Here is a 26,387-nt window from a genome sequence, read left to right as displayed (position 1 = left end):
ATACATCCTTCTCTGTTTTACCCTCCAACAATGCCCCTGTATAAATCGATGGTGCGGTCTCGTTTGGAGTACTGTGTGCAGTTCTGGTCGCCGCACCTCAAAAAGGATATTATAGCATTGGAGAAAGTCCAGAAAAGGGCAACTAGAATGATTAAAGGGCTGGAGCACTTTCTCTATGAGGAAAGGTTGAAACGCTTGGGGCTCTTTAGCTTGGAGAAACGTCGACTGCGGGGTGACATGAGAGAGGTTGACAAGATTATTCATGGGATGGAGAAAGTAGAGAAAGTACTTTTCTCCCTTTCTCACAATACAAGAACTCATGGGCATTCGATGAAATTGTATATTTCTTGGAGGTTCTCTTTTCCAGACCTCTCCCAAAAGATCCAAATATACTTGTGCATCGCTGTGAAGCAGCCATTTGCATTTGTATGTGGCTGGGCTGGTGCGTTAGCTATGTTCTGGCATGTGCTCATACATTCATGTGCATAGAACCAAGTGACACAGAGTGTTGGACTGGATGGGCCATTGGCCTGATCCAACATGGCTTCTCTTATGATCCTATGAGACATAGAGTGTTGGACTGCATGGGCCATTGGCCTGATCCAACAGGGCTTCTCTTATGTGACACAGAGTGTTGGACTGGATGGGCCATTGGCCTGATCCAACATGGCATCTCTTATGTTCTTATGTCAAAATGTGAGAATGTCTGTTAATCACTCTATTATTATAAGCCTGGGCAAAAAAGAGGGCATTTCTTTCTCAGAGGTTTTCCTCATCCAACTAATTTACCTGTTAACATGTAACATACATATATTTTGCCATTAGAAGAAAAATACTTTAAAATATAGTGGAAGACGGGTTTAGTATATGCAATGAGATAAGCTCCTACTTTATTCATGTGCATACTTCCAGAAAACAATAACTTTTTTTATTATTTGCTTATTGATGCTATTTATAGTTCTCCTTTCTCAGTAAAGCCCAAGGTGGATTATGCAGAGCGGGCCGGTTCCATCCATACAGGATGGAATGTTCAGCAAATAAGGAGACAGCCTTCGGGTTGCGGAAGCAACTGGGCTGCTTAAAAAAGAACCGAAGCAAAGCTTGAGTATGAACACGACGCGTTAGACGATGCAAAATTACATAGCAGGATCCTACCGGTTGCAAGTCATACTCAGGCCACGGTCCTTTAATAATGTATCCAGGTCATATTGTGAATCATTTTTTTTTTTTTTTTTTTGCAACGTGACCCTATTGGCACAGCAGGAAAAGGCCCTGTGGAATAATTCAGGGGGGTTTTGCATCGAAAAGAACCAAACGCAGGAGCGCCTGCAGCTGCAGCTCTCCAAGAAGCAGGGGCCCTTTCGACATCCACAACACGGCACTCACGCTCAGTGTGCCCCCCCCCCCAGGGAAAGGATGCACCTGCATCTACCTGTGAGCTCCCAGAGCCCACAGGTACGAAGGTGCTTCTGCCCAAGTGGAGGCGCTCCCGGCTGGCTTGCGTTGGCACTGGCACGGCAGCGCCGCCCCCTCCCGCCTCCCCCCTCCCTGCTCTGCCTTTCCCCATCTCTCCCTCCCTCTTGCTCTCCCCCCCCCCCTCCGCCCCCAGTCCGCCTTTCTTCTCCACCGGGGAAGGCTCCAGCTGTAGCTCTCTGCTCTCCCCCCACACATACACCTCTTCCACCTTTTGCTCTCCCCCCTCCAGCTCACCACCATGACCCCCCGGGGGGAGAATGTCTGAGTCCCTCTGGACGGCGCTCTCCAATTTCTCTATGCCCGATTTCCTTGACAACAGCATGTTTCGACGCACCAAAAGGTACCCAGGCTGGGGGGGGGTGGTGGCGGCGGTGGAAGCATCTCTCCTTCCTCCATCTTCTTCCCCATCTCTGGCCCTTCCCTGTGCTGTCTCCGTCCTTGCTGCTTTTTTCCATTCTTTTACTGCCTCCTTCTCTTCTCCCTTTACCTCCTCTCCATCCTCCCTCCGTCCCTGGGTCTCCTTCCTCAACACTGCTTTCTCCCAAAGGATGGAGACCTGGAAGAAGCACTCTGGCTCATTTGTGGCCGCAGGGATGCCTGGCTGGGCTTAGATTTCACCCCCTTCCTCCCCCCATCAGGGGCTGGAGGCTCCGGGAAGAACAAAGCAGGAGTCAAGTATGACCTTTCAGGCTAACCAATTTTTATTTAGTACGTCAGCTTTCGCGTGCTCTTAAGCACACTCCATCCGACGAGGAATCGTGTGCCTAAGAGCCCATGAAAGCGTCCGTTCTAAATAAAAATTGGATGGTCTTCAAGGTGCCACTTGACTCCTGCTTTGTTCAACTGCTTCAGACCAACGCGGCTGGCCGCTTGGATCTATCTCGGGGAAGGTTGTGGCGCAGTTGGGGGAAGGGGAGAAGGGTTCCCCGGGCAACAGCAGGAGGAGAGAGGGTGCCATGGAAACCGTCAGGGACACAGGAGCAAAGGCTGCCTAGAAACTGAGTGGTCCAGGGATGTGGCTCTCTAACTGGTGTTGGAGTTTGGATTCTGGTGTGTGTGTGTGTTTGTGTGTGTGTGTGTGTTTGTGTGTGTGGGAGCCCTTCTTTCGGGCAAGGCAGTGGCTGAGCAAAGGCCGCCTAGAAACTGAGTGGTCCAGGGATATGGCTCTCTAACTGGTGGTGGGATTTGGATTCTGGGTGTGTGTGTGTGTGTGTGTGTTTGTGTGTGTGGGGGGGGCCCTTCTTTCGGGCAAGGCAGTGGCTGAGCAAAGGCCGCCTAGAAACTGAGTGGTCCAGGGATATGGCTCTCTAACTGGTGTTTGGATTCTGGTGTGTGTGTGTTTGTGTGTGGGGGGGGGGGGGCCCTTCTTTCGGGCAAGGCAGTGGCTGAGCAAAGGCCGCCTAGAAACTGAGTGGTCCAGGGATATGGCTCTCTAACTGGTGTTTGGATTCTGGTGTGTGTGTGTTTGTGTGTGTGTGTGGGGGGGCCCTTCTTTCGGGCAAGGCAGTGGCTGAGCAAAGGCCGCCTAGAAACTGAGTGGTCCAGGGATATGGCTCTCTAACTGGTGGTGGGATTTGGATTCTGTGTGTGTGTGTGTTTGTGTGTGTGTGTGTGGGGGGCCTTCTTTCGGGCAAGGCAGTGGCTGAGCAAAGGCTGCCTAGAAACTGAGTGGTCCAGGGATGGGCACTTTGTGAGGACTTTCTAAGACGGTGTTATGAGGGAGGAGGGAGAGAAATGTCTGCGGGGCACTCCACTATTCCCTATGGAGACTGATCCTCATAGGGCATAATGGAGAATTGATCCTTGGCTATCTGGGGCTCAGGAGGCTGTTTTTTGAGGTAAAGGCGCCAGCTTTTCAGCGTAGCATCGGATGCCTCTCCTCAAAACCCCCTCCGAGTTTCAAAAAGATTGGGCCAAGGGGTCCAATTCTGTGAGCCCCCAAAGAAGGTGCCCCTATCCTTCATGATTTCCAGTGGAGGGAAAGCATTTAAAAGGTGTGCGAAGGACAGAGATGCCCCTGGGCTGGAGCAAGGGGAGGGGGGAATGGGGGGCTGAAGATGGGGTGTGCATTGTGGAGGCAGGCAATGAGGTGGTGGCATTCTGGGGATGCGTGCAGCTGGGAGTCTTCCCCAAGCCTGTGAGCCTCGGTGCCAGCACCTGGTACCTTGTTCTAGCCCAGGGAGGCGAGGGGTGGATGTGCAGAATCCTCCGACGTCGCAGTAAATGACAGCGTTGTGCAGAACAGAGTCGCCTCCTCCTCCTCCTCCTTGCTGAGTTCCCTCCTAGCAACAGCCGCCACCCTTGTGTCTTTTCTTTCCCAGCCTGCCGGGGAGCAGGGCGAAGTCTGTGTTTTGAAGTCAGGCTAAAGGACATGCCCAGAGACAGCCAGAGGAGGTAGTGGCAGAGGACGCGGTTGAAAAATCCTTTCTCCCTGCTAGGTTGGCTTGTCAGAAAGAGGCTGGGTGGGAGCTGTTTGGCTCGGCTCAGTTTGATTTGTTGCCATTACCCTAGTGGCTCTTGACGTTCCTCTATTATCCTGGTACAATCTCAGTCTGTGCCTTTAAATATCGACGATGGAGGGAGAGAGGGGTTTAGAGGACAAAGTTTGGAAAGGTGCATGTCTGATGGGGAGGGTAGCATGTGTTAAATGTAAAGAGGACAGAGCGTGTGTTGTCACTGCGAGTAAGCACGTTTTAAGAATTGTGCACTGAACTGCAACACTAGAAGACACTGTGAGATGTGCTGGCTGACAGCAGGCTCTCTCCAAAAATTGACCACCACCACCACCACCACCACCACTCAGTGCAGAATGTTCCTAGCAGAGAAAGGCAATTGCTGAGCATCAAAGAAGGGACACCAAGAAAAGAGAGACAGAAAGGCAATTTCTTAATTAATCAATCAATTTATTTCTTACGGTGAGGCAGTTTCTCCCCCATTGCTCCATCAACAGCCAAGGTGTGTCCTCAGACTAGTAGGAAAAACTTGACTGGACAATTCCATCCATGTGGTTGGAAATGAAAGTTATGTGTTTCCTGTGTCTTTAATCCCTTTCTTCCTCCAATGATAGCAGATAAGAGGGGTGTCCCATTTTATCTTCACAACAACCCTGTGAAGAAGGCTTGGATCTCTGAGCAATGGAACTCAAGGTCACCCAGTTATATTTTTTCAGAGGGCAGTCACATTGATGTGTACATAAGAACATAAGAGAAGCCATGTTGGATCAGGCCAACGGCCCATCAAGTCCAACACTCTGTGTCACACAGTGGCAAAAAATGTTATATACACACATACACTGTGGCTAATAGCCACTGATGGACCTGTGCTCCATATTTTTATCTAAACCCTTCTTGAAGGTGGCTATACTTGTGGCCGCCACCACCTCCTGTGGCAGTGAATTCCACATGTTAATCACCCTTTGGGTAAAGAAGTACTTCCTTTTATTCGTTTTAAACCTGTCTGCTCAGCAATTTCATCGAATGCCCACGAGTTCTTGTATTGTGAGAAAGGGAGAAAAGTACTTCTTTCTCTACTTTCTCCATCCCATGCATTATCTTGTAAACATCTATCATGTCACCCCGCAGTCGACGTTTCTCCAAGCTAAAGAGTCCCAAGCATTTCAACCTTTCCTCATAGGCAAAGTGCTCCAGCCCTTTAATCATTCTAGTTGCCCTTCTCTGGACTTTCTCCAATGTAGTAGTAATGCTTTCTCCAATGCTATAGTGTAGTAGAACAGCCAGCAGAGAGGCTGAGGTCTTCCGTGATAAGAACATCAGAAGAGCTCTGCTGGATCAGACTAGTGAGGATTCATCTAGTCCAGCCTCCTGTCTCACACAGTGGCCAACCAGTTCCTCTGGAGGGCCAACAACAGGGCAGAGAGGCCGAGGCCTTCTCCTGAGAAGAATGTCAGAAGAGCCCTGCTGGGTCAGACCAGTGAGGGTCCATCTAGTCCAGCCTCCTGTCTCACACAGTGGCCAACCAGTTCCTCTTGAGGGCCAACAACAGGGCAGAGAGGCCAAGGCCTTCCCCTGAGAAGAACATCAGAAGAGCCCTCCTGGATCAGACCAGTGAGGTACCACCTAGTCCAGCCTCCTGTCTCACACAGTGGCCTGCCAGTTCCTCTGGAGGGCCCACAACAGGGCAGAGAGGCTGAGGCCTTCCCCTGAGAAGAACATCAGAAGAGCCCTGCTGGATCAGACCAGTGAGGGTCCATCTAGTCCAGTCTCCTGTCTCACACAGTGGCCAACCAGTTTCTCTGGAGGGCCAGCAACAAGGCAGAGAGGCCGAGGCCTTCCCCTGAGAAGAACATCAGAAAACCCCTGCTGAATCAGACCAGTGAGGGTCCATCTAGTCCAGCTTCCTGTCCCACACAGTGGCCAACCAGTTCCTCTGGAGGGTCAACAACAGGGCAGAGAGGCTGAGGCCTTCCCCTGAGAAGAACATCGGAAGACCACTGCTGAATTAGACCAGTGAGGGTCCATCTAGTCCAGCTTCCTGTCCCACACAGTGGCCAACCAGTTCCTCTGGAGGGTCAACAACAGGGCAGAGAGCCTGAGACTTTCCCCTGAGAAGAACATCGGAAGACCACTGCTGAATTAGACCAGTGAGGGTCCATCTAGTCCAGCCTCCCGTCTCACACAGTGGCCAGGCAGTTTCTCTGGAGGGCCAACAAGTCACAGATGCAGAGGCCTTCCCTTGATAAGAACATCATCTGAGCCTTAATGGATCAAACCACTGAGGGCCCATCTATTCCCCGCCTCACACATTTGCCAGTCAGTTCCAACAACAGGGTAAAGAGGCCGAGGCCTTCATAAGAACATCAAAAGAGCCCTGCTGGATCAGACCAGTGAGGGTCCATCTAATCCAGCCTCCTGTTTCACACAGGAGCCAACCAGTTCCTCTGGAGGGCCAACAACAGGGCAGAGAGGCTGAGGCCTTCTCCTGAGAAGAATGTCAGAAGAGCCGTGCTGGGTCAGACCAGTGAGGGTCCATCTAGTCCAGCCTCCTGTCTCACACAGGAGCCACCCAGTTCCTCTGGAGGGCCAACAACAGGGCAGAGAGGCTGAGGCCTTCCCCTGAGAAGAACATCAGAAGAGCCCTGCTGGATCAGACCTGTGAGGGTCCATCTAGTCCAGCCTCCTGTCTCACACAGGGGCCAACCAGTTCCTCTGGAGAGCCAACAACAGGGCAGAGAGGCTGAGGCCTTCCCCTGAGAAGAACATCAGAAGAGCCCTGCTGGATCAGACCTGTGAGGGTCCATCTAATCCAGCCTCCTGTTTCACACAGGAGCCAACCAGTTCCTCTGGAGGGCCAACAACAGGGCAGAGAGGCTGAGGCCTTCTCCTGAGAAGAATGTCAGAAGAGCCGTGCTGGGTCAGACCAGTGAGGGTCCATCTAGTCCAGCCTCCTGTCTCACACAGGAGCCAACCAGTTCCTCTGGAGGGCCAACAACAGGGCAGAGAGGCTGAGGCCTTCTCCTGAGAAGAATGTCAGAAGAGCCCTGCTGGGTCAGACCAGTGAGGGTCCATCTAGTCCAGCCTCCTGTCTCACACAGAAGCCAACCAGTTCCTCTGGAGGGCCAACAACTGGGCAGAGAGGCTGAGGCCTTCCCCTGAGAAGAACATCAGAAGAGCCCTGCTGGATCAGACCTGTGAGGGTCCATCTAGTCCAGCCTCCTGTCTCACACCGGAGCCAACCAGTTCCTCTGGAGAGCCAACAACAGGGCATAGAAGCCGAGGCCTTCCCCTGATGTTGCCTCCTGGTTCTGGGATTCAGAGGTTGACTGCCACTGAATATAGAGGTTCCCCTCAAGTCACCAGGGCTAGTAGTCATTGATAGACATCCTCCCTGAATCTAGTACCCTTTTAAAACTGTCTATTCCTGTGGCCATTACGACATCTTCTGGCAGCGAATTCCACATTTTAATCACTCTCTGCATACAGTAAAGACCTTTGACTCTCAAAAACTTAAACCACAAAAAAAGAGAGAGAGAGAAAGCGTGGGCTTTGTGAGACCATTCCAGAAAACAAATCGTACGGCTTTCTCAATATTGGACATGGTTTTTCCAAAGCACTTGAGGGAAGAATCACTGTCACGTTCTTCTGAGAGGAGCAGAGACCACTCTGAGCGTAACTTCCCCGTGTGTACATGAACAGGTCAATGTGAATGAGCCAACATGGCTGCCCTTTTCATGTTTCATGACAAGACTTTCGTGATCGGTCTGTCTCCGTCTTCTGACCTGGAGGGGAAGAAATTTTCCTCTAGAATCTGACCCTTTCCCGAGTTTGTCTTATGAATTCTTGCCTGCTGTCCCTGCGTGGAAGATCTTTGGTGGTGCTTGTTTTTTAGATATTGGATTTATATCCCGCCCTCCACTCCAAAGAGTCTCAGAGCGGCTCACAATCTCCTTTCCCTTCCTCCCCCACAACAGACACCCTGTGAGGTGGGTAGCTTAGGCTGAGAGTGTGTGGCTGGAGCAAGGTTACCTAGCAAGCTTCACGACAGAATGAAGATTCAAACCTGGATCTCCCAGATCTCACTGCACCATGCTGGACTTGGAGTCTTAAAGATCTGAGTTCCGGAATTCCCAGTCAGACCTTGGGCAAATGTCCAGCAAACATTTTCAAGTACTGTTTCTTATTTGCAGGGCTTTCTTTCTTTTCTTTTCTTTTTAGCAGGAATGCACAAGAATGCAATTATGGCTGCTTTAGGGTTGCCAAGTCCAATTCGAGAAATATTTGGGGACTTTGGGGGTGGAGGCAGGAGACTTTGGGGATGGAGCCAGGAGGTGTTGGGGTGGAGTCAGGAGCAAGTTGTGACAAGCATAATTGAACTCCAAAGGGAGTTCTGGCCATCACATTGAAAGGGACCGCACAACTTTTAAATGCCTTCCCTCCACTGGAAATAATGAAGGATAGGGGCACCTTCTTTGAGGGTTCATGGAATTGGACCCCCCAGTCCAGCCCTTTTGAAACTTGGAGGGTATTTTGGGGAGAGGCACAAAATGCTCTTCTGAAAAATTGGTGCCTCCACCTCAAACAACAGCCCCTCCAGAGCCCCAGATACCAGTGGATCAATGCTCCATTGTATCCTATGGGAATCAGTCTGCATAGGGAATAATGGAGTGCCCAGCAGCCATTTCCCTCCCCTCTCCTGCTTTCCGATGACACTGAAGCAGGGGGAGGGCCTCCAAACCGGGGGATCCCCTGTCCCCACCTGGGGATTGGCAACCCTATGAGGCTGGCTTGGTGTCAGGAAGTGTGGCCTAATAGGGAAATGAGGCCCTACTGAGCTTTTTCTACAGAAAAACAGCTCTGCTTATTTGTATTTCATGCAAGCCTCATTTTGGGCAGGAGCTCACAGGAGCAGATCTGTGTGGAACCCCTAAATTTTATTGTGCACTTTTAAAAATTCCTCACCTCCAAGAGCAGACTTGCTTCTGGGCTCTATTGTTCAAACCCCCCTCCCCTGTGAGAATTTTTGCTGAACTTTAAGAGTTGACAAAATGTCTAATATTGTTTCCCGCCTCCCCCCGCCACCAAAAAAAAGGGAAAGCAACCAAAACCTCTCAAGCAGACAGATGGAAATCTTCATCACGTTATTGTGGCCATACAGGAGACAGTAATTTAGAATGTAGGAGGGGAGCAAGATTTTCTGATGACAGTTATAATTCAAGAAGCATTTTAAGGCAGATGCTGAACTGACATTGTTTAATACATCTTCCAGTCATCTGGATGCAAATGAGTTATGCAAATAAGTTGTGCCAATGAGCTCCAGCACCTCTTTTTCCAGTCACCTGGATGCAAATGAGTTATGCAAATAAGTTGTGCCAATGAGCTCCAGCACCTCTTTTTCCACGAAACGATCCCCGATTCCATGTACGTGCAAGACAAAGAACAGGGAATCCGTTATTGTTTCGCTTCTGTCTTATAGTCACACGATGCGATATAGCTAGATTAGAGACCGACACAATTGGGGGGGGGGGAGGGTGTCTAAATTTTCGAGAGCTCCTTTTGTGAGATACGAGTTGGAATCCAGCTGTTCTAACACAGACCTCAAAGCACACCATAATGTCTACGTCAACCGCATGCAAGATGCATGGAACGTTTGCGCGCGTGTGCCAGGAAGGCAGGATTATCTGTACCCAGCACGTTCACACAGCAGCAACCATGCATGTAATCGGGAATATAACGTTGGTAGCAATCGCGCACGTAATGCATCACGCTTCTCCCAGCTTGTGGCAACTTCCCCTCGAAGAAGCGACCTGGGTCAGGCAGAGTTTAGCTGCGCGCGAGTGCTGTGGGAATACGGTTGCCAATTCTGTGTTGGGAAATACCTGGAGATTTTGGAAACGGAGCCTGGGGAAAGGTGGGAGGATAGAATGCCACATGTGGGTATAGAATGTCACAGTAACCACCCCCCAAAACAGCCATTTTCTCTCTTTTTAAAAAAATGTTTTATGAAGAAAAAAAATTCATTACAGATACATGAAAGTAAAAAAGACATCATTGTAAAGCTAGGAGGAAAATCTGCAAACAGTAAATTACATTTCCGATGAGAAAATCGGATAAATTAAAAAATAAACCCCATGACCGGTCTTTTCAGGGTACACCATAATTCAAAATAAACACGTCTTATAAAATACCAACAATATAAATGTATCAAAATAAGAAGGAAAACCACACCTTAAGCCAACATCTATAGTCATTATTTCTAGGCAGAAATTTATTTCCACTCAGGTAATATACAATGGGACTCTATACTTCCTCAGACGACTTCTTATCCAAAGGATAGACTGGCGCAGCAAAAAAATGGATTTTGGACTATTTTATCCATTAAACAAATCTCCCATATTTTCCCTTGCCTCTTTTCTATTGTTGGACCTCTGGAATCTTTCCAACGAGATACAATAACTAAACGTCCAGCCGCTATCATTTTAGAGTAAGCAACTTCCTTTGCTTTGATATATCGATACCTTTCCACAAGAACTCCTTTGCATATTAGGCCACACCTCCATGATGTAGCCAATCCTCTAAGAGCTTACAGGGCTCTTCATACAGGGCTTAATGTAAGCTCCAGGAGGACTGGCTATATCAGGGGTGGGTGGCCTAATATGCAAAGGAGTTCCTGCTACAAAAAAACCTCTGCTTATATCAAATAGACAAAATTGGTGATGATGATAATATTGGAGTTGTATCCCGCCCTATACTCCAAATCTCAGAGTCTCAGATTGGCTTACAATCTCCTTTATCTTCTTCTCCCCACAACAGACACCCTGTGAGGTAGGTGGGGCTGAAAGAGCTCTGACAGAAACTGCCCTTTCAAGGACAACTCTGCAAGAGCTATGGCTGACCCAAGGCCATTCCAGCAGCTGCAAGTGGAGGAGTGGGGAATCCAACCCGGTTCTCCCAGATAAGAGTCCGTGCGCTTAACCACTGCACCAAATTGGATAGACTGTAGAGGCTTAAATTTAGTTATTGTATATATGGCAGCCATTGTCTCCAGGGGAACTGATCCCTGTCTTCTGGGGATCTGTTGGAATCCTGGGAGATCTGTTGGAATCCAGGGAGACCTGGAGCTTTGCAACCATATGTGGGAATACTTTGTTTGTCTGCAAACAAAAAGGGATGTGGGCAGAACGTAGCATTGGGTGCAGGATTCTGGAAGAGCTCTTTTCAGCAAGCCTCTTTTTTCACCCTTCCGGTCGCAAAAACGCTCCTAAAAATGAGCAGGGGAAAATGCACAGTGAATTTCTGGAGCTGAAGGGGGAGACGGAGGGTGTGACGTCAGCGCCTTCTTCCCCCTCCCCTTGGTTAGCCGAGCGTGAAATAATGAAAGATGCAGGATAAATTATGCAAAACGGGAGAAAAGTCTGCAAATGGATGTAATTTGCATAATTCATACAGGTCACAGTGCCGCGTCTCTCCTCCCCGAATTATTTTCCCCTGTAGTGTGCCGTAATGGCCCTTGAAGATAATGAGTGGCCATTAAACCTTATTCTCTAATAAAACACAACAGACAGATAGAGCCCAGCAGGCAGGCTGGGGTGGATAAAAGGGTGGGTTGTGCCCTTTGTTCCTTGGTTGCATAAGGTCAGAGTTCAGTTCTGTGGGGTGGGGAAGCGCAGCAAACTGGGCTTTTAAAAATCCACACCTACGCAGAGGGTGAGGGGCTGTGGCTCAGTCGTAGAGCCTCTGCTTGGCATGCAGAAGGTCTCCGGTTCAATCCCCAGCATCTCCAGTTAAAAGGACCAGGCAGGAGGTAATGGGAAAGACTTTGACCTGAGACCCTGACTCAGTAGCAGAGCCTCTGGTCGGCATGCAGAAGATCCCAGGTTCAATCCCCAACATCTCCAGTTAAAAGAACCAGGCAGGAGATGATGGGAAAGACGTTGACCTGAGACCCTGGCTCAGTGGCAGAGCCTCTGCTTGGCATGCAGAAGGTCCCAGGTTCAATCCCCAACATCTCCAAAAGGATCAGGCAGGAGGTGATGGGAAAAACCTTGGCCTGAGAGTCTGGCTCAATGGCAGAGCCTCTGCTTGGCATGCAGAAGGTCCCAGGTTCAATCCCCGGCATCTCCAGTTAAAAGGACCAGGCAGGAGGTGATGGGAAAGACGTTGACCTGAGACCCTGGCTCAGTGGCAGAGCCTCTGCTTGGCATGCAGAAGGTCCCAGGTTCAATCCCCAACATCTCCAAAAGGATCAGGCAGGAGGTGATGGGAAAAACCTTGGCCTGAGAGTCTGGCTCAATGGCAGAGCCTCTGCTTGGCATGCAGAAGGTCCCAGGTTCAATCCCCGGCATCTCCAATTAAAAGGACCAGGCAGGAGGTGATGGGAAAGACCTTGACCTGAGACCCTGGCTCAGTGGCAGAGCCTCTGCTTGGCATGCAGAAGGTTCCAGGTTCAATCTCCATTTAAGAGGACCAGGCAGGAGGGGATGGGAAAGACCTTGACCTGAGACCCTGGATCAGTGGCAGAACCTCTGCTTGGCATGCAGAAGGTCCCAGGTTCAATCCACTTGCAGCTGCTGGAATGGCTTTGGGTCAGTCATAGCTCTCACAGAGTTGTCCTTGAAAGGGCAGCTGCTGGGAGAGCTCTCTCAGCCCCACCTACCTCACAGGGTGTTTGTTGTGGGCAAAGGAGAAGACATTAGATTTACACCCCGCCCTTCTCTCTGAATCAGAGTCTCAGAGCGGCTTACAGTCTCCTTTATCTCCTTCCTCCACAACAGACACCCTGTGAGGTAGGTGGGGCTGAGAGAGCTCTCCCAGAAGCTGCCCTATAATATAGTGGGTTCCATGCACTGGTGAGGCGAAGTGGTAGTGATAACAAGCTCTTCATTAGATACAGCATAGTTGAGGGCTGTACTCCAAAAGACTGGAGGACTGGGCCAGTGGGGCCAACTATATACAACGTTGGGTTCCACCGCCAGCACGTTATTGGTTCATTCAAACCAGCTGGGGGTCTCTGATTGCTGCAGGGCAGCCGGGGTTTGGATCCTGCTGCCCATTGTTGCCGAGTCCCCAAGCTCAGTTCGTGTGGCTCCATTGAGCCTGGCAGGAACTCCTAAAACAGTCTTCACTTGAGTGATGCCATTCCAGCAGGTGCAAGTGGATTGAACCTGGGACCTTCTACATGCCAAGCAGTGGCTCTTCCACTGAGCCCCACCTACCTCACAGGGTATCTGTTGTGGGGTGGGGTGGGGGGCGGTAAAGGAGATTGCGACTGCTCTGAGACTGAGATTCAGAGTATAGGGTGGGATATAAATCCCATATCTTCTTTATAGCTGGGCTGCTGGCTGCAGAGCAGGGGTGGCATGCATTTATATCCCACCCTTCACTCCGGATTTCAGAGTCTCAGAGCAGCTCACAATCTCCTTTACCTTCCTCCCCCACAACAGACACCCTGTGAGGTGGGTGGGGCTGAGAGAGCTCTGACAGAACCTGCCCATTCAAGGACAACTCTGCCAGAGCTGTGGCTGACCCAAGGCCATTCCAGCAGGTGCAAGTGGAGGAGTGGGGAATCAAACCCGGTTCTCCCAGATAAGACTCCGCACACTTAATCACTACACCAAACTGGCTCTCTAGAAAAATAGGTGGTGGAGCTCAACCAAAGATTGTTATGCAGCTGCACCTGCCATTCAGTGGACAAGGCGGGAAGGAGGAGGTAGAACTCTCAGAGGTTCAGGAGCTGTGCTCCTGTGAGCTTCCAATGAATCCGAGGCCTGCTTTTATGTGACATCTTGTGCCATGGGTTAAGAGTCTGAAAGCAAATCTTTCCCTGATGTTATCGTATGGAGAAACAGTTGGGTATAAAATCGTCTAGAGTACGTAGTTGGGCTCAGGAATGTGGGGTGGAAAATTTAGCAGTAGAATATTGCTGCCAATATGTTAAGTATTTTACAGCCACAGAGCTTCACAAGATCACAGCTTAGACAAATTCAAAATGACTAAAGCAACTCAGATGCAGTGGGAGCTCACAGGAGCACAGTTCCTGAACCTTTCAGAGGGTTCCACCTCCTCCAGAGAGTTCCGCCTCCTTGTCCATTGAATAGTATGTGCAGCTGCATAACAATCCCTGGATGAGCTCCACCACCAATTTTTCTGCAAAACGATCCTTAGTCCTGAGCATCATATACTGTCCATATACTGATGCTTTAGTCATTTTGAATTTGTCTTAAGTCATGAATCTGTCGAGCTCTCGCAGAGTTGTTCTTCAAAGGGTAGCTTCTGGGAGAGCTCTCTCACAGGGTGTCTGTTGTGGGGGAGGAAGGAAAAGGAGACTGTAGGCCCCTCTGAGATTCAGAGTGGAGGGCAAAATATAAATTCAGTTTCTTCTTTTTTCTGGGAGAGCTCTCTGAGCCCCACCTACCTCACAGAGTTTCTGTTGTGGAGGAGGAAGGAAAAGGAGATTGTGAGCTGCTCTGTGACTCTGAGATTCAGAATGGGGGGCAGAATATAAATCCAATGTCGTCGTCGTCGTCTTCTTCTTCTTCTTCTTCTTCTTCTTCTTCTTCTTCTTCTTCTTCTTCTTCTTCTTCTTCTTCTTCTTCTTCGTCGTCTTCTTCTTCTTCTTCTTCTTCTTCTTCTTCTTCTTCTTCCTGGCGGTAAAATGCTAATGTGTCACTCACTGAATGTTCATATTTTGTTGATTGTACTGGCACTCTGTGCAACCCACCTTGCGTCCCTGTGAGAGAAAGACAGACTATAAATAAAATGAAATAAAACAAGCCGTGCTTTTAGTGTGCCTTCCGAGCTCACCGTTATAGAGCGTTCAGGGCTCCATTTTAAGATGATCACCATGTTGAGGGCACCTTCTTATGTGATGGGGGAGAGGGATGTCAGAAGCTGTGGGTCAAATATGGGAAAGATGCAGGGCATGGCTACCCCGTCCGCATATCCACATCACCGTGCCCAGGAACTGGGGTGGCTGGGATGGTATAAGGAACAGCAAAACAGACCTCTGCTGTGTGCTCCCGGTCTTCAGTTGGTGTAGTGCAGAGGTGGCCGAACTTGCTTAAAAGAAGAGCCACATAGAATACAAGTCAGATGTTTGAGAGCCGAAAGACATGAATGTCAGATGTTTGAGAGGAGGAAGGGAGGGAGGGAGGAAGGAAGGAAGGAAGGAAGGAAGGAAGGAAGGAAGGAAGGAAGGAAGGACGGAAGGAAAGAAAGGAAGGAAAGGAAGGAAGGAAAGGAAGGAAGGAAAGGAAGGGAAGGAAGGAAAGAAAGAAAGGAAGGAAAGAAAGGTGGGAAGGGAGGGAGGAAGGAAGGAAGGAAGGACGGAAGGAAGGAAGAAGAAGATATTGGATTTGGGGAGGGATGGTGGCTCAGTGGTAGAGCATCTGCTTGGGAAGCAGAAGGTCCCAGGTTCAATCCCTGGCATCTCCAAAAAAGGGTCCAGGCAAATAGGTGTGAGACCCTGGAGAGCCGTTGCCAGTCTGAGAAGACAATACTGACTTTGATGGATCAAAGGTCTGATTCAGTATAAGGCAACTTCATATGTTCATATCCCGCCCTCCACTCCGAAGAGTCTCAGAGCGGCTCACAATCTCCTTTACCTTCCTCCCCCACAACAGACACCCTGTGAGGTAGATGAAGATATTGGATTTATATCCCACCCTCCACTCCAAAGAGTCTCGGAGCGGCTCACAATCTCGTTTCCCTTCCTCCCCCACAACAGACACCCTGTGAGGTAGATGAAGATATTGGATTTATATCCCGCTCTCCATTCCAAAGAGTCTCAGAGCGGCTCACAATCTCCTTTCCCTTCCCCACCCCCCACAACAGACACCCTGTGAGGTAGATGAAGATATTGGATTTATATCCCACCCTCCACTCCAATAAGTCTCAGAGCGGCTCACAATCTCCTTTCCCTTCCTCCCCCACAACAGACACCCTGTGAGGTAGATGAAGATATTGGATTTATATCACGCCCTCCACTCCGAAGAGTCTCAGAGCGGCTCACAATCTCTACCTTCCCCACCCCCTACAACAGACACCCTGTGAGGTAGATGAAAATATTGGATTTATATCCCGCCCTCCACTCCGAAGAGTCTCAGAGCGGCTCACAATCTCCTTTCCCTTCCTCCCCCACAACAGACACCCTGAGAGGTAGATTGAGATATTGGATTTATATCCCGCCCTCCACTCCAAAGAGTCTCAGAGCGGCTCACAATCTCCTTTACCTTCCTCCCCCACAACAGACACCCAGAGAGCTCTCCCAGAAGCTGCCCTTTCAAGGACAGAGTCTCAGAGCGGCCTACAATCTCCTTTCCCTTTCTCCCCCACAACAGACACCCTGAGAGCCAGTTTGGTGTAGTGGTTAAGTGTGCGGACTCTTATCTGGGAGAACCTGGTTTGATTCCCTACTCCTCCACTTCCACCTGCTGGAATGGCCTTGGGTCAGCCATAGCTCTGGCAGAGGTTGTCCTTGAAAGGGCAGCTGCTGTGAGAGCCCTCTCTAGCCCCACCCACCTCACAGGGTGTCTGTTGTGGGGGAGGAAGGTAAAGGAGATTGTAAGCCGCTCTGAGATTCTTCGGAGTGGAGGGTGGGATATAAATCCAATATCTTCATCTACCTCACAGGGTGTCTGTTGTGGGGAGGAAGGTAAAGGAGATTGTAAGCCGCTCTGAGACTCTTCGGAGTGGAGGGCGGGATATAAATCCAATATCTTCTTCTTCTTCTGTGAGGCGAGTGGGGCTGAGAGGGCTCTCCCAGCAGCTGCCCTTTCAAGGACAACCTCTGCCACAGTGATGGCTGACCCAAGGCCATTCCAGCAGGTGTAAGTGGAGGAGTGGGGAATCAAACCCGGTTCTCCCAGATAAGAGTCCGCACACTTAACCACTACACCAAACTAGCTCTCTTTGGTTATTATATTATACAAGCAGGAGACCTGCACGCACTTGTGTGTGTGTGTGGGGGGGGGGGTAGGGGGAGGAATCTCAATTTCCCTTCCCCCACTATTTTCTCTTTCCCTTCCCTAGAAGCTCCTACAGCCCCTCCTCTTTTTCCTGCTTCCTTCCCTCCTTCCCATTCCCCCCAGCCAACTTACCTTTATCTGCTCCCTGGAGAGCCAGTTTGGTGTAGTGGTTAAGTGCTTGGGCTCTTATCTGGAAGAACCGGGTTTGATTCCCTCCTCCTCCAGTTGCACCTGCTGGAATGGCCTTGGGGCAGCCATGGCTCTCGCAGAGTTGTACTTGAAAGGGCAGCTTCTTTCAGAGCTCTCTCAGCCCCACCTATCTCACAGAGTGTCTGTTGTGAGGAGGGGGAGGTAAAGGAAATTGTGACCCCTCTGAGATTCAGAGTATAAGGCGGGATATAAATCCAATATCTTCTTCTTCACCTCTTCCTCTTTCGCTCCCCCGGCACTCTCTCCCAGGGAAAATTCTGCATGGTTCTAGCTGCCGGTCTGAGCCAGACCCAGGTGCATGATGGGAAACCCCCCTCCCCACACTATTTTCTCTTTCTCTTTCCACATCCTCCCGTTGCCCTGCTTCGTTTTCTCCTTCCTTCCTTCCCACCAACCTTTGTTTTGCCTTCTTCTCTGCTCTATTTATTATGTTTATTTCATTTACACTCCACCTTTCCTCCCCATTGGGGACTCAAAGCAACTCATATCATTTTCCTATCCTTTTTCCTTACAACAACCCCATTAGGTGGGTTAGGCTGAGTGTGTTTGACTGCCCCGAGGTCACCCAGGGAGTTTCCATGGCCAAGCGGGGATTCGAACGTGGGTCTTCCAGATCCTAGCCTGAAGCTTGAATCACTGCACCATGCTGGCTTCTTGGTAAAACAATTTTTATTAGTAACGTATGGTAATAAATCTATATCTATATCTTACATCTTTAAAAATTTCTTTTATCTACCCCATATATTACTTTCCACCCATCCCTCCCCCCGTTACTTGACCTCCACCAGTGTTATTTACTATATATATATATATATATATATATATATATATATTTTAAAGGTACCCTTAACTATTAAAACAAAAATTTATATTCTTCTTCTTTTTAAAGCTTATTACCAAAAGTTGTTTAATATCCTTTTATTTTCCACTCTTTTTCTATATATCTTCTAAACTTTTTCCGCTCCGTCTTAAAAACTTCTAAATCATGGTCTCTTAATATTCTTGTTATTTTGTCCATTTCACTCCATGTCAAAACTTTTATAATCCAATCCCATTTCTCTGGTATTTTTTCTTGCTTCCACAACTGCGCATACAATGTCCTAGCAGCTGAAAGCAAGTACCAGATTAAAGTTCTATCTTCTTTTGGAAATCTTTCCATTTGTAATCCCAATAACTTTCATTACTTCATATCCCAATATCCTAGAAATTTCTTGTTGAATCATTTGCCAATACTGTTTTGCTCTTTCACAAGTCCACCACATATGGTAGAAAGAACCTTCATGCTTTTTACATTTCCAAAATCTCTCTGGCATCTTGTTATTCATCTTTGCTAATTTTTTAGGAGTCATATACCATGCACCATGCTGGCTTCTGTGGGGTAGTTGGTGTTGAGCAGAAGCAAGTGGCTGGGCCTGGTGGATCATGCCCAGTTGTAGTAGCCAGTTGCCTGCACTGGCCCCCTTGAGTCCTCCCTCAAAGGTCCTGCCTCTGCCTTTTCCTGACAGAACCCAAGGCTTGAAGGCTGGCTGTACTGTTGTGGTTGCCTAGCAACCATCACTGAGGGCATTCATTTCTTAAAGCTACAGGTGCTGCATCTATCATTATGGTAGATTTTAACCCCCCAAGTGTTCTTTTTTCCTTTAAGATTTCAGATTTTCTGCAAACCTGGGGCTTTCCTAAGATTGGAAGAATTTTATGCCTTGCCTATCCATGGCCCCGGTCTCCAGATTTAAGTATCCACAGATGGGGCCAGGCTGAGAATTAGAGCTGTTGATGTTCCATATGATCAAACGCCATAGCATCTTTGGTTGCCATCAATGTTCATGACTTTCTTAGTCTGGGCTTCTCAGAAGCCTGGGGTGCAGCTCAGTCAGAGTGGAGGCTTGAACCTGGGTCTTCTGGATCCTAATCCAATGCTGTAACTCAGATTTGGCCAAACTGTGGCTTGGGAGCCACATGTGGCTCTTTCACACATATTGTGTGGCTCTCAGATTCCCCACTGCCCCACCACTTCTCCAAGCCAGCCAAAGGCTTGGAGAATGCAAATTAAAGTTGCTTTCTTTCCCCCTCTCCCTCTGTGGTGCCCCTATCCTTCATTATTCCCTATGAAAGAAAGGCATTTAAAAAGGTGCGCTGTCCCTTTAAATGTGATGGCCAGAACTCCCTTGGAGTTCAATTATGCTTGTCACACCCTTGTTCCTGGATCTACCCCCATTGTCTCCTGGCTCCACCCCCAAAGTCTCCTGGCTCCGCCCCCAAAGTCCCCAGATATTTCTTGAATTGGACTTGGAAACCCTACTCAGAAGTGACATGCAGAGAGCCAATTTGGTGCAGTGGTTAAGTGGGAAGTCTCTTATCTGGGAGAACCGGGTTGAATTTCCCCACTCCTCCACTTGCAGCTGCTGGAATGGGCTTGGGTCAGCCATAGCTCTGGCAGAGGTTGTCCTTTAAAGGGCAGCTGCTGTGAGAGCCCTCTCAGCCCCACCCACCTCACAGGGTGTCTGTTGAGGGGGGAGAAGATATAGGAGACTGTAAGCCGCTCTGAGTTCAGAGAGAAGGGCAGGGTATAAATCTGCAGTCTTCTTTTTCTTGTTGGAACTCTGTCTGAGGCAAGTGATGCTCTGTATTTGGTGCTCGGGAGGCGGGGGAACAGTGGGAGGGCTTCTAGTGTCCTGGCCCCACTGGTGGACCTCCTGATGGCACCTAATTTGAGTGTTGGACTGGATGGGTCATTGCCCTGATCCAACATGGCTTCTCTTATGTCCTTATGATCATAGCAGACAAGGGTGGATCCAGAATTTCTGCCCATAGCTGAAGTGTCTGTGAGAGATTCCAGGTTCTGGAGAAGTAGGACTCAGTTCGGTAGTTCTCTTTTCAACTCACATTTGGGGGTGGGGCTGTCCCGTTGCTGTTAATGGTCACATCTCTTAACCTTAACTCTGCCGTTCATAACCCTTCACACAAGGATTATCTGCCAACCGATATGCTCTGTCTCTGGAAGAGGTTCGGAGCCGAATGGTGGAACCCGTGCTTTGTATTCTGTCTTCATCATCTCCTGAGTCTCAGGTGGCAACTCTCAGAATATCCTCCTTAGCTGAGTTTTTGAGATAAATTCTTCTGAGTAGGCCTCATTTTGGGCAGGCGCTCAGAGGAGCAGAAGTCTGGAACCTCTGATTTTTTGTGTGTGCTTTCTTTCTTTCTTACCCCCCCTCAAAAAAAAAATTCTTGCTTCTGGGCTCCGGTGTTCAACCCCCCTGTGAGAATTTTGCTGAACTCTTACGATTTGACAAACTTTCTAACATTTCTCCCCACAAAAAAAAAAAAAATGGGGAAATGATTAAAACATATCAAGCAGACGGATGGAAATCTTCCTCGTGCCACTGTGGCCCCACAGGAGAAAGTCATTTAAATAGTATGAAGGGAGTAAGGTTTTATTAGGGCAATTATAATGAATGAAAACTGATAAAAGGCAGTCCTTCACCCAAAGCGTGATCAACATGTGGAATTCACTGCGACGGGAGGTGGCGGTGGGTACAAGCATAGACAGCTTCAAGAGGGGATTGGATCAACATATGGAGCAGAGGTCCATCAGTGGCTATTAGCCACAGCGTATTGTTGGAACTCTCTGTATGGGGCAGTGATGCTCTGTATTCTTGGTGATTGTGGGGGGGACACAGTGGGAGGTTTTCTAGCCCCACTGGTAGACCTCCTGATGGCATCTGGGTTTTTTTGGCCACTGTGTGACACAGAATGTTGGACTGGATGGGCCACTGGCCAGTTTGGTGTAGTGGTTAAGTGTGCGGACTCTTATCTGGGAGAACCGGGTTTGATTCCCCACTCCTCCACTTGCACCTGCTAGCATGGCCTTGGATCAGCCATAGCTCTGGCAGAGGTTGTCCTTGAAATGGCAGCTGCTGTGAGAGCCCTCTCCAGCCCCACCCACCTCACAGAGTGTCCGTTGTGGAGGAGGTTGTCCTTGAAAGGGCAGCTGCTGTGAGAGCCCTCTCCAGCCCCACCCACCTCACAGGGTGTCTGTTGTGGGGGAGGAAGGTGAGCTGCTCTGAGACTCTTCGGAGTGGAGGGCGGGATATAAATCCAATATCTTCTTGATCCAAAATGGCTTCTCTTATGTTCTTATGTCCTGATGGCACCTGGGGTTTTTTTTGGCCACTGTGTGACACAGCGTGTTGGACTGGATGGGCCATTGGCCTGATCCAACATGGCTTCTCTTATGTTCTTATGTCCTGATGGCACCTGGGGTTATTTTTTGGCCACTGTGTGACACAGTGTTGGACTGGATGGGCCATTGGCCTGATCTAACATGGCTTCTCTTATGATCTTACATTCTTATGAAGCATTTTAAGGTAGATGCTGAGCTGATACAATTTAGTACACCTTCCGGGGATGTCAGGGGTGGGTGTCAGATGCACAAGTTATGTAAAACAAAGTTGCGCTAATGAGTTCCGGCACCTCTTTTTCGACAAAATGACCCCTGGATCGGCCAAACGTTCCGCGCGTTCTGGAGAAATCCGGCCTCCCGTGTCCTGGCGCACCCTGACTTAGGCCTGTCTTCTTTCCCTCTCCTTCTTCCCTCCTCTTGTTTCCTTACAGCTGCCGAACCAGTAACAGGAAGAGCTTGATCCTGACAAGTACGTCGCCGACACTGCCACGGCCTCACTCGCCGCTCCCAGGTCACATTGGTGAGTTCAGCCCTTGACCAGGCCCGGCGCTAGGTTGAATCCTGCCACTCCGCCCCCTGTGGTAAATTCGCTCACTCCCCAATGACGTCACCGCCACGCTCCCCCGACTTCGTCGAGGCCTCCCGGGGCTTGGGAGGCCTCGGTGAAGTCCGGAAGGCAGTGGGCGCGCTCAGACTTCGCCCTGTCAGGACAAAGTCAGGACGGCAACGGGCGTGCAGCATGAGGAGAGGGGGTGCCTCGTGGAGCACCCAGGCCAGGTGGCACCCTAGGTGGCTGTCTACTTGGCTACTCCCATGCTCCGGCCCTGCCCCATCCTACTTTCCTAAATTTCATCCCGGATGAGCCTCATCCGAAATGGACTGTGGCCTCCAAAGGGAAGCGGTCGCCTTGGGTCCTGTCTCTGGGTCTCTGCCCAGGTAGTGGTTTGCCAGGTTCTGCTGAGCTGCCCACTAGACTGTCTTTGAGAAGGCTGCCCGTTTCCAGGACTCGCAGGTCTCTGATTCCTCACCAGTACGATCCTGGTCTTAAGTCCTCTGTTCTTGCTCTTCAACAAGCTTTTGAAAGTTTGTAGTTCCCCCACAATTACCCCAAGGTTGTTTGAACAACAAGGGTTGTTTCGTGGCTAGTCACACATGGTGTATTTTCCACAACGTGGCAGGGTCACCCCATCACTCCAAAGAGAAATCTCACCACCTCAATTTTAAGATTATGTACACCCAGCAGCCATCATTAAATAAACTCCGGAGCACATCAGACTGGGCTTTTCCAGAATCAATGTTGGCTGTTTCGGGTTTCATCCATCTTTTCTGTCTTCTTGGGGAGGGGCCAGAGCTCAATGGTAGGGCCTCTGGTTGGCATGCAGAAGGTCCCAGGTTCAATTCCAGGCATCCCCATTTAAAAGGACCATGCAGGAGGTGATGGGAAAGACGTTGACCTGAGACCCTGGCTCAGTGGCAGAGCCTCTGCTTGGCATGCAGAAGGTCCCAGGTTCAGTCCCCAGCATCTCCAGTTAAGAGGACCAGGCAGGAGGGGATGGGAAAGACGTTGACCTGAGACCCTGGCTCAGTGGCAGAGCATCTGCTTGGCATGCAGAAGGTCCCAGGTTCAATCTCCAGCATCTCCAGTTGAAAGAACCAGGCAGGAGGTGATGGGAAAGACGTTGACCTGAGACCCTGGCTCAATGGCAGAGCCTCTGCTTGGCATGCAGAAGGTCCCAGGTTCAGTCCCCTGCATCTCCAGTTAAAAGGACCAGGCAGGAGGGGATGGGAAAGACGTTGACCTGAGACCCTGGCTCAGTGGCAGAGCCTCTGCTTGGCATGCAGAAGGTCCCAGGTTCAATCTCCAGCATCTCCAGTTGAAAGAACCAGGCAGGAGGGGATGGGAAAGACGTTGACCTGAGACCCTGGCTCAGTGGCAGAGCCTCTGCTTGGCATGCAGAAGGTCCCAGGTTCAATCCCCTGCATCTCCAGTTAAAAGGACCAGGCAGGAGGGGATGGGAAAGACATTGACCTGAGACCCTGGCTCAGTGGCAGAGCCTCTGCTTGGCATGCAGAAGGTCCCAGGTTCAATCTCCAGCATCTCCAGTTGAAAGGACCAGGCAGGAAGTGATGGGAAAGACGTTGACCTGAGACCCTGGCTCAGTGGCAGAGCCTCTGCTTGGCATGCAGATGGTCCCAGGTTCAATCCCCCGCATCTCCAGTTGAAACGACCAGGCAGGAGGTGATGGGAAAGACGTTGACCTGAGACCCTGGCTCAGTGGCAGAGCCTCTGCTTGGCATGCAGAAGGTCCCAGGTTCAATCTCCAGCATCTCCAGTTAAAAGGACCAGGCAGGAGGTGATGGGAAAGATGTTGACCTGAGACCCTGGCTCAGTGGCAGAGCCTCTGCTTGGCATGCAGAAGGTCCCAGGTTCAATCCCCGGCATCTCCAGTTAAAAGGACCAGGCAGGAGGTGACGGGAAAGACGTTGACCTGAACCCTGGCTCAGTGGCAGAGCCTCTGCTTGGCATGCAGAAGGTCCCAGGTTCAATCCCCGGCATCTCCAGTTAAAAGGACCAGGCAGGAGGTGACGGGAAAGACGTTGACCTGAGACCCTGGCTCAGTGGCAGAGCCTCTGCTTGGCATGCAGAAGGTCCCAGGTTCAATCTCCAGCATCTCCAGTTAAAAGGACCAGGCAGGAGGTGATGGGAAAGATGTTGACCTGAGACCCTGGCTCAGTGGCAGAGCCTCTGCTTGGCATGCAGAAGGTCCCAGGTTCAATCTCCGGCACCTCCAGTTGAAAGGACCAGGCAGGAGGGGATGGGGAGGACCTTGACCTGTGACCCTGGAGAGCGGCTACCAGTTTGAGTAGACAAGACTGACCTTGATGGACCGAGGGTCTGGTCCATAGACAGAAGTTTCATGTGTTCTTCATTCACACTATAATTTTCCCACTGATCTGTCTTTTTGTTTGCCTGTGTCTCTAGGCTGTCTGTCTCTCTTTTCCTCTGTACATTTAGCCATGAGAACACTGAAATCACCTTCTCATCTTCTCATTGTTCTTTTCATTCGTGTGTTCCTTCATCTAACTCCTCACCTTTTCCTCCGACTGCTTAACTAACTGCTCGATGCTTGGTGTTCCATCCATCTGTTCCATCAATTTATTAAAATCTCCCCCCCCACAATCTAATTTTGTTTCTCTCTCCACCCAGCATTCTGTTTCTTAACATCTCTGTGGCTTCTGTTTTGATGTGTAACCGGGGCTTTTTTTGGTAGCAGGAACTCCTTTGCATATTAGGCCACGCCTCTCCTGATATAGCCCATCCTCCTGGCGCTTCCAGTATGCCCTGTAAGAAAAGCCATGTCAGCTCTTGGAGGATTGGCTGGATCAGGGATATTATGCAGGGGTGGAATTCTTACAAGATCTCCTTTGCATATTAGGCCACGCCCCCCTGATGTAGCCAATCCTCCAAGAGCTTACAGTAGGCCCTGTAAGAAGAGCCCTGTAAGCTCTTGGAGGACTGGCTACATCAGGGGGGCATGGCCTAATAGGCAAAGGAGTTCCTGTGTTTAACCCATGCTGTTCGGTAGCTCCGGTCCTCAGGGCTGGTTTTTAGGATTGCCGTGACGCTCTCCATCCGCAATATGTGATGCCCTCTGTGTCTTCTTTTCCTGCCCTTTCTACAGGTAGTAGCCCTCTTGACAGTCCTCGGAATTTCTCCCCAAATACACCCGCCCATTTTTCCTTCGCTTCTTCCCGCAGGTAAGAGCTGTTCCTCCTTACTCAAGAGACTAAACTGGTTTTGTGGAGGCAGAATTTGGCCACTAATGAAGGGAGCTTTGGCTCTCTAGAAAACTTAGAATCGCTGAGTCGGAGGGGGCCCTAGAGGCCATCTAGTCCAACCCCCGGCTCGGTGCAGGATCAGCCTAGAGCATCCCTGACGAGTGTTTGTCCAGCTGCTGCTTCAAGACTGCCAGGGAGGGGGAGCTCACCACCTCCCTAGGTAGCTGATTCCACTGTTGAACATCCAGCCAGTACCTTCCCACCCTGAATTTAAACCCATGATTGCGAGTCATAGAATCGTAGAGTTCGAAGGGATTCCCCAAGATCATCTAGTCCAACCCCCTGAACAATGCAGGACATTCAGAAATACTTCCACCTAAGTCCACAGGATCCTCATTGGTGTCAGATGGCCATCTAGCCTCTGCTGAAAAACCTCCAAGGAAGGAGAGCCCACCACCTCCCCAGAGGAAGCCTGTTCCACTGAGGAACCGCTCTAACAGTCAGGAAGTTCTTCCTAATAGAATCCTAGAGTTGGAAGGGACCTCCAGGGTCATCTAGTCCAACTCCCTGCACAATGCAGGAAACTCGCAAATACCTCCCCTTAAATCCACAGGATCCTCATTGCTGTCAGATGGCCATCTAGCCTCTGTTTAAAAACCTCCAAGGAAGGAGAGCCCACCACCTCCCGAGAAGGAAGCCTGTTCCACTGAGGAACTGCTCTAATGGTCAGGAAGTTCTTCCTAATAGAATCCTAGAGTTGGAAGGGACCTCCAGGGTCATCTAGTACAACTCCCTGCACAATGCAGGAAACTCGCAAATACCTCCCCTTAAATCCACAGGATCCTCATTGCTGTCAGATGGCCATCTAGCCTCTGTTTAAAAACCTCCAAGGAAGGAGAGCCCACCACCTCCCGAGAAGGAAGCCTGTTCCACTGAGGAACCGCTCTAACGGTCAGGAAGTTCTTCCTAATAGAATCCTAGAGTTGGAAGGGACCTCCAGGGTCATCTAGTCCAACCCCCTGCACAATGCAGGAAACTCACAAACACCTCCCCCTAAATTCACAGGATCTTCTTTGCTGTCAGGTGGCCATCTAGCCTCTGCTTAAAAACCTCCAAGGAAGGAGAGCCCACCACCTCCCAAGAAGGAAGCCTGTTCCACTGAGGAACTGCTTTAGCGGTCAGGAAGTTCTTCCTAATAGAATCCTAGAGTTGGAAGGGACCTCCAGGGTCATCTAGTCCAACTCCCTGCACAAGGCAGGAAACTCACAAATACCTTCCCCCAAATTCACAGGATCCTCATTGCTGTCAGATGGCCATCTAGCC

General features: G+C 49.9%; 1 protein-coding gene across 1 annotated transcript in view; it reads left to right on the top strand.

Moving 5' to 3' along the window:
- Nucleotides 1–1,694: 1,694 nt before the first annotated feature.
- Nucleotides 1,695–26,387, top strand: part of LOC132581429 (microtubule-associated serine/threonine-protein kinase 1-like) — a 109,421-nt gene continuing 84,728 nt past the window's right edge. Inside the window, 3 exon segments of the mRNA XM_060252671.1 lie at nt 1,695–1,816; nt 21,716–21,804; nt 24,968–25,043. Of these exon segments, the coding sequence (XP_060108654.1) occupies nt 1,734–1,816; nt 21,716–21,804; nt 24,968–25,043 (248 nt within the window). The 5' untranslated portion in view covers nt 1,695–1,733.

Source organism: Heteronotia binoei, chromosome 13 (genome assembly GCF_032191835.1).
Source record: "Heteronotia binoei isolate CCM8104 ecotype False Entrance Well chromosome 13, APGP_CSIRO_Hbin_v1, whole genome shotgun sequence".
Taxonomy (NCBI): domain Eukaryota; kingdom Metazoa; phylum Chordata; class Lepidosauria; order Squamata; family Gekkonidae; genus Heteronotia; species Heteronotia binoei.
Note: the sequence above shows the minus strand (reverse complement) of the source record. Positions and strands in the feature narration are given on the sequence as shown.